At 44.4% G+C, this 8,618-nt stretch overlaps 1 protein-coding gene across 1 annotated transcript; it reads right to left on the bottom strand.

Moving 5' to 3' along the window:
* Nucleotides 1-4,781: 4,781 nt before the first annotated feature.
* On the bottom strand, nucleotides 4,782-7,281 carry ZBTB1 (zinc finger and BTB domain containing 1). Its single transcript, XM_010281795.1, has one exon. It carries the CDS (start codon nucleotides 7,254-7,256, stop codon nucleotides 5,121-5,123), a length of 2,136 nt encoding a protein of 711 aa, XP_010280097.1. The 5' UTR covers nucleotides 7,257-7,281; the 3' UTR covers nucleotides 4,782-5,120.
* Between the last annotated feature and the right edge of the window lie 1,337 nt (nucleotides 7,282-8,618).

The following is an 8,618-nucleotide window of genomic DNA, read 5'->3' as shown; positions in this document are numbered from 1 at the left end:
GGCCGAGCGTGCGGGCAGCGCGGCTGCATCTGGGCCCGCAGCTGGAGGGCACGAAGAGCAGGGGGAGGTGGGAGCCATTCCTGGTGCTGGGCCAGACGAGGGGCCCAGCGCGTTCCTGGCCTTGGGCCAGGCCAGCCACATGAACCCAGTGGTGTGGAGCGCTACGCAGTCTGTTTCCAGAAAGACTAAGAAAGCTCCAGAGCATATTTGAGGGGTGAGCTGAACGCAGGAAGGTTTCCAGTTCTCATAAAGAGGGCAGATAGCATAGATGTGTCTCATTTGTACGCCAGAGGCTGGGCTGCCTTTTTTCCTTATCAGGAAACGGGAGTTGAATGTAAGAGTTCAGCTTCCACGAGGGTGCTTGGGGGAGACAGAGACCGACTTAAGCTCGGGATGTGCTCCGAGTTCTGCCACAGCTCGTTTAGGCAAAGGAGCCCCCTCCCAGCCCCTCGTTTCTCCCCTCGTGCCACCCCTTCTGTTGCGCTAGCACAAGACTGGACATAGAGCGGAGAGGGAAGCACAGCGGGGAAATGACCCAGCCAAAAGCCAGCCTCACAGGGAATAAAAAAAGCCCGTTGTTTGATGCGGTTCGTTGTGAAGCTACATAAATGTGTGCTTTCTGACAAGGGAGAGGGTGGCACACAGGGGATGTGAGAGCTGAGACCGGCTGGGGAGGAGGAAGGGGCTGCTGGTGCTGAAGGTGGCACTGCCTGCAGGAGCAAACTCGCATCCTCAGCAACCGCCCAGGTAGCTACTCTTGATGGTTCAGCACTAGTGTGTTCAAACACAGTAGTGTAGCCAAAGTATTCACTTTTATAAAAATGTACTTTTAATATATTCTCCAGGGCAGTACATTTTCTGTCTTCATCTTTGAATGAAAAATTTGCTGAACTGTATTTTCTCCATTAACAGAAAATATGAAATACAGAAGTCCCCTAATAAAAGCATAAATTCTTAACATTCTGTGATAATCTAATCTATTCAAATCAAGATTTCTCCACAGACTTGTTGACTACAAATATCGTTATACACAAATGTAAATTCTCTTTGAATTAACAAGTTGCCAACAAGCATTTACAAGTGTATATGTATTTTTTTTAACATTTGAGACATCTCCTCTGAAACTGAAAAAGAAGCTCGACAGCTTTTGTGATACTTTGAAGCTCATTCCAGGTCTTCATGAATTCCCTCTTTTTAACTTCCAGTAAAATCCTGAAAGCTAAGAGCTAGGCTGGCTGTACTTATAACCACCACCAAAATGAGGAAAACAACAGAAGAGAGAGAGGTCCTCCAAAAATAAGAATAGCAGATCACTTAAAAGTGTAAATCAGAGCATCCAGCAAGTCTTTTTCTTTCTGGCTACGCCTTGTGGAATGCAATATGCTTACACCTCCACTCTCAAAGATCCTTAAGTGCTTTGACACTCTAACAGTCCACGTAGTGCAGTAAGGAGATGCAAAGGAACTATGATGACTGAAAAGTACAGATTTGTTAGAGGAAACAGAACTCTAAATGAAGTATTTTTGCTCCCCCTTCGTCATCTTTCAAGTAACAGCAAGACTTCTAGGATATCGAAACTGCCATTTTTTTTTTCAGATCTGCTGTCGTTCTGTCTCCACAGTAAGAAATTTTTATGAGGCAGGAGCACTGAAACACCATCATTTCAGTCTCCTGCAGATGTTGTCCCATGCTGGGGAGAACAGCCCTGTCCTCAGGAGTGACCAGCCCCAGGCTGCCTCAGCACCAACCCCTTCTCCTTGTTCACAGCAGCCAAATTCCTTTTCTTGAATAGTCCCATGCTGTTCCCCTACATGCTTTTACACGTCACCATTAACACTCTCCCCATCTACTTGCAAGCCAGGCTGTCTTGTTTATGCCATAGTACCATTGATTTGTTCTCCTCTACTCCCCTTAATCATTTTTTGGGCTACTTCAGTTATTCTGGTTTTCGCTGCCTATGTACACGTGGATCCGCTCTTGAGACCCCCTGCAGTGCAATTCATGCTCTTTTGGAGCTTTAGTCTGGATGTTCATACACATGAACTCCAAGGCCAGTGGGTTTTGTTTCACGAGAACAGGAAAAAACATTAATTCAAGTTCAGTTGGAAAGGTTTAACAAACTTTTCATTGAAAGACTACAACACAGCTTGTAATTGAAAAACAAAGGTATTCCAGGATGTTTATAAAGTTAGGTAGTACACATAAATACCATCATTCCCAAATCCTCCATTTAACTTCTGTAGTTGGCAGGTCTACTTACACTAGGAAGTAACTTTTTTTGTGGAACGTTTTTGGGTCAAGTTCAGACCAATACATTGTGAACAAGGGCTCCTGACCCTGAGCAGGAGTCGCCATAAATCGCCCTTAGCCCTTCACTGTATTCAGGAACAATCTCTTAGTTCGCAGAGGTCACCTCCTCCTTTTCAACAAGGTCTTTAATCTAGGCTTTGCTGTGCCACTGCAGTCCTTCCAGCACGGAGCCGGCTGTACTTGGTACAGAGTCCGCACTCCGAGTCTGTGCCGTAGTGAGCTCATCACCCAGGCCGGCAGCTCTCCCAGCCAAGCTGAGTCATTCTCACTCTGGTCTCACAGGCATCTACAGGACATTTTATCCACTCTCCAGCCACCCCCTCCAAGCCACCTTTGGGATTTGCTTCCCACTGCGCAGCTCTAATCCTGCCCCCCCAGCCATCGCCACTCCCTCCCACGCAGGATCTCCTCTCCCACTTGGCCTTCCCACTCCCCCAGCGCCACAAGACTCTTCTGCCAACTCCCCCAGTGCCCTCCAGCTCTCCCTCACTTCCCTTGGCTGCTCTTCCCAGTCCAGCCATAGCCGATACCGTAAGGGATAACCTGCATGTCAGAGAACTGCTGTGTGCTGTGTATTTACCTCTCCAACACTTCCACTACAGCACTTGACTACCTACTTCATCTCTAAGACGATCATTATCGTTACGTATTTTGTCTTTTGAAGTCTTATAATCACCTTAGCACTGATTCCAGAGCTAGAAGTGTTAAAACACCTGTCCTGCTTATTCTTTACATACTGAGCTTCAGTCCGGGTTGGAATGGGGAATGCGCAATAAATCCTAAGATGGGGGAAGCTCTGAATGAACTGAAATGTCGGAGTGCATTCATGTCCATAGCCTTTTGGCCCCAGCGTTATTCAGGACTTGGCTGGCTTCAGCATCATACAAGAAAACATCGGACTGAGCAGCTACAGCAAAACGCTAAAGGCCCGAACTGCACCCGAAGCAGGCGGTGCCCGGGGAGCCAGCCGCCGGCTCAGGACCGCGGCTGGTGGCGCGGTCCTTCTCCATCACTGCAGAAACGCACGTGTCTACCAATCAAGAGAAATTCTAATGCACATTTAAAACTGAATAAATGCAAGGCAATTCATACTAATTTAAATAGTTACAGTGGAGATTCTGAACTGTATTAATGTCTCTAAATAGCCTAATGTTAAAGCTCGGTACCCCTTGTAATCCCCAAGAAACAACAAAGGATCAAAACTCAACTCCGACAGCGACAAGCACATGAAAGCCGCGACTAGACCCTCAGCTCCTGGCTCCTATTCTCAACCGCAGCCCTGGTGCGCGAGGTGACAGAATAAGAGTATTTCTGTGGGAAGGGACCTACGACGATCATCTAGTCCAACTGCCTTAATTGCTGATCTAAATGGCTTTCCTCCCTCCACGGCTCAGTTGGAAATAGCATGACTAGCCTCTTCGATAAAGTGAGATCTGCTGGGATGAAGTACTGCTAGGTTTTGGTTTTGTATAGTTTTCTCCACCATTACATATTAGGATCCTTTCCTCCCCCCATTAAAAATCACGCATTTAACAAACGTTTCGACAGCTGGTGCAGAGTCAAAGCCAGTCATTTTCTCAAAGGCCAAACTGCCTCACTGAATTGATGTCAGCTGGTACTTAGTAGGATTTTTAAATTCAATTAAATTAAGAGACAAGCTACGCAGATTAGGGCTATACTAGAATCAGAAAGGAATCTTAAAAGGCATAAAATGTCTTTACATTTATTAAGCAAACTCTGCAGTCTTTTCTTGTTATATTCTTGTTAAAAAACAGAACATTCAGAAAGTAGCATGAAAACAAGAAACAAAAAAACTAACGTTCACATGAGCCACACTCCCCCTTCCCCTCCCCACCCAAACAATGGGACTATCTCCACACCCATCCCGCTTTTAACTTGCCAACACAAGCAGCAAGGCACTATTTACAGCTAGGTTGAGAAATGCAGTCTTCAACGCGCATCGCCATTCTGCATTCCTAGCAACCCACCACAGCCACTCTTCCCTCGTGTATTAGCATAAGCAGGTTATATATACCCACGTAGGTACAGACAGAAAATGAAAGGCCAACGTCAGTTGTACAGTTGTGCTAGGACTTCGCATCTGGAAAATGACCACTCTGCTGGGAACTCCTCGGTTACCCCGACAGTCATCAACTCCCTTTCCCTTTGCACACACCAGTCCAAGTCTGCAAGGTTTAACTGAGCCTACGTGCTCTCACCCCTGGGACGCACGTTCCAACAAAGCCAAGAAGCAGAGGACCAAGACAGCCAGCTCTGCCCTTACAGCAGAGTCAGAGAGCAAAGGACTATTTCTTGGCATTGGATTTTTGGGTTTGGTTTTTTTTTTTCATTTTGAAAATTAATTTGGGGATTATGAACAATTATGCTCTTGCACATTAATTGCTGTGATCTAAAATTTTCACATGAAGAAACAAGACATGGAAATATTAAAGCACTCATCTTACGGACATGGATCCGAGAACTGTTTAATAGCAGTCAGTGAAGGGGTAACATTGTGCTTTTAATCTACAGTTTAAAAATAATGATTTGTATATCTACTTAGTAAAACAATAAAATTAAGAACAGAAACTGATATTAGGAAACAGTGAAAATGTAATAATTAAACACATGATGCTTTTCAAAGCTATATACTTAATGAGCCTAAATAGACACCTATGGTTAGGAGGGTCTTAAAAAAAAATAATAAAAAAGAGACTTTTTTTTTTTTTTAATTTTTGTCTACTATACTGTATGCCTTGCTTTGGTGTTCTCTCTGCTGCCAACTTAATGCTTTAACAGTATGTTTACGCTTATGTTCTTTTCAAATGCTTGGCATTATAGTGAGATCTCATATCTTTCCTCAAATTAAATTTTGCTCCACATACTCCACATGTATACAGATGAACATCCATGTGCTGCTCCAGTTGCTCATTATTTGGGAATATCTGAAAGCAGACCTGGCATATAGTCTCTCCAGCTGATAAGTGAGATATCATATGCCGTACATGGTCATGTTTTCGGAAGTTTCCTTGATCACAAATGGAACAGACATACCTGGCCATGCCTTTGTGCATATCATTGTGGAGCCGCAACTGGCGCTCTCTTAAGAACTGCTTCCCACATGTCTGACAAACAAACTGTTTTTCCTTGGTATGAACGGTATAGTGTTCCCGCAAGTGGCAACGCTGATAAAATCCTTTCCCACAAAGATTGCAGAAATGCTTACGTCTGTGATCCCTCTCGTTCTCTTCCATCATGGAGTTCTTGAACAGATCTTGCTCCAGGCAGTTTGACATATGTTCAACCACTAGGTTTTCAGTTTCAAAACGCTGACTGCAATTAGGGCATCGGAAAGGACAGGCAGAATGCTTGTATAACTGTTTTTTTTGAAGGCTGTTCATTTGGAAATGACTGTCCCTGAAGTCCTCTAGCATCTCTGCAAACATCATGTCCCTTATTTCTGACTGCTCCTCGGGGTTTTCTTCCAAGTCCATTTTCTCCTCGGAATTTCTGATACCATTCATGGTCAGATCCTGGGGTTCTCCACAGGTCTGCGCATGGTCCTGTAACTGCTTGCCTTTGACCAGTATTTGACCACACTTGCCACAAGCACATATATTTTCTATGTGTTTGGATAAATAATGAGAGGACAAATCTTCCTCGGTGATTGTTAGCCCACAAAGTTCACAGGGAGCATTCTCCACATCCTCCTGCACTGAAGGAGCCTTCCTGTTAAGGTGCCGCGGACTTTTCAAACACTTTCTTTCATCCTCATCCATGGATAAACGGGGTTTTAAAGTCTTCCGAGCATTTCTCTTCTCTCTGATCTCTTCCTCAACATAGTATCTGTAAAGCGGCTCTTCCTGTTCATCATCTAAGTCATCATTGTCAGAAGACTCATTGCAGTCTTTATCTGTCACCTTAATAATATTAAAATCCTTCAGCTCGTCTGCAGGATTGTCCTCTGGTTCCATCTTGATGATAATTCTCTTCCTCTCAGAGGCTCTACTTCCTTCTTCACCTGACGTCTCAGAGGCAACCGTGCTGCTTTTTCTGCTTGTGATGTTTGACACGGGAGACGAAGAATCATCCGCAGCTTGGCTTGAGTCCCCCTTGTATTTTTCTGTTTGTGTGGAGATTATTTTAGAAGTAGAGTCCTTTTCATTAAAGTCTAGTTTTTCAGCACTGTAGTACCTGGCACTTTGGTAAGAATGCCTGTTAGTACACGACAACACGTGCTCATCCAGTAGCTTTTCACAGCTAAAACTAAACCCGCAGCTGTCGCAGGTGAAGCTTCTTCCAAAACGCCGTGAGTGGGACACACGCTCTTTTGTGTGAGAGAATTTGGATGTGGTGCTTTTTTTGCAGACATCAAACAGTTGTTCGGGGAAGCTGCTGAGCTGCAAAGCTTCTTCATCAGGCTCTTTGTTATGGGATGTATTTACTGTTGAACTTGGCGGCTCCATGCCCCACCTGTTTGCTTCGCTGCCATTTCTAGCAAGCGTGTCTTCATACATTCTCACGCCAAATATCATTTTACTATTCTGGGTGCTAGAAGCCGAAGAAGAACATTTCAAACTAGATGAGTCTGTATCCTGTATATCTTCTAGACATTCAGGTACATTATATAGCTGTAAATAGTTCATGGCCACTTTAAATTGCTCAAAATTGGCAGGCGCTGTCATAATTTTTCCTAAATACATGAACTGTAAAATAAGATCAAAGCATTCAGCGCTAATCTTCATGTTGCTTAGATTCAGCTGGGCTGTAGTGTGTTGGTGGTTCATAAAAAACATCCTAAAATAGGAGCTGCACGCAGCAAGAACTGCTTTATGTGCTTGAAAATAAATATCATCGATAGCAATACAGCAGTCGCAAAGAAAGCCCCACTCTCTTTGGTTGTTTAGCTGCTGAAGGACATAGTTGCTGTGGCTGGTTCTTGCCATCTTGTATTTCAATTACAGCCCTGCATAAAGAAGAAGACATTTGTTAAATCATGAGCACAAAAAGCAAAACGTACTTAAACATAGGGAGGAACTGCCATCTTTTTCTTCTCTAGATCTTCCTATTCTCACATGGTTTGTGGTACAGCTTCCTGTCTGGAGATCCTTCCTGGTGACTACCACGAATATTGATGCCAGTGAAAACATCCATAATTCCATGTTCTCACCACTAGACTTACAAGACCAGTAAACTAATAAATGTAACCACCACACATGTCAGTCAAAGCAAGGCTGCTAGAATATAAATTAGCAAATATATCTCCAAGTCCTACAGCCAAGATTTTCAGATATGAATTCTGAATGCAGAACTTCAAAAACTTCAGCAGGGTAGACTCCTGTAAGAGGGCCCCAGGACAACACCTATACAAGGTAAGCTGACTGTAAGAAACCACTCTTGAGTCTCAACTTGCCTTTTTCACCTGTCAGTCCAACGGACATATGATGCAACACATACTGGAAACCAGGCCAGGCTCAAACTGGTCTTTCCCTCCCCATTAAAGGAAACTAAGAAGAAACATCAGTGCAGCATCCACGCGCGCTACATCCACACGCTTTTTGCTCTTCAGGGCAGCTCAGGGACAGTCTCAACCTTCTCTGCAAGACGTCTTGCAAACCAGGAACTGCAAACTCAGATGCACTCTCAGAAGCACAGGGCAGCCCAGCTGCGATGGCACGTCCCACACAAGCCCGTGGCAGATGGTGACCAGGCTAGCTGCGCAACAGCCGCGCGGACTGCAGAGAGGCAGGAAGTGGTGCGCGCCGTGCCTCCAACTGCTCTCAAAACCACGCGTTCAGAGCGCTGTAATATAACCAAAACACGTAGATGGGAGGCCAGACAAAAGAAAAACTCAGCAACGGAGAACTGCGAAAGTTAGCAAGCCAGAGGTGGAGCCACAGTGAAATGAAGCCTTGACAAAGACTACAGGGAAAGGTCTGCGAGTGCTGAAAGCTGCTGTAAGTGAAAGGACTAATTTGTCCTCAGGAGAAAAGAGGAAGACAACATAATGGTTTATGTTAACAAAAACATCCAGAAAAATGTATTATACGCAGAAGGTGTGCATTTGATTTACAGAAGATAAACTTAACCCCAAGTATGGCCAGATCCAACAGCTACTCACTACTCACTTTGGAAAACCTTTACTGCTATACGCAATGTGTACTAACGGCACAGGGAGGGGGGCAAGAAACCAAAGGGAGGTATAAAGAACATCCTAACTGAAATGAAAAACCTAAAGCAATAACGAGCATCCTTAACATTTTGAAAGGTTACTGCAAGCGATGCAAATAACTACAGGAGATTTGTAC

This window comes from Phaethon lepturus, unplaced genomic scaffold (assembly GCF_000687285.1).
Source record: "Phaethon lepturus isolate BGI_N335 unplaced genomic scaffold, ASM68728v1 scaffold52710, whole genome shotgun sequence".
Taxonomy (NCBI): domain Eukaryota; kingdom Metazoa; phylum Chordata; class Aves; order Phaethontiformes; family Phaethontidae; genus Phaethon; species Phaethon lepturus.
The sequence above is the reverse complement of the archived record's forward strand: the minus strand, read 5'-3'. Positions and strand labels throughout refer to the sequence as shown.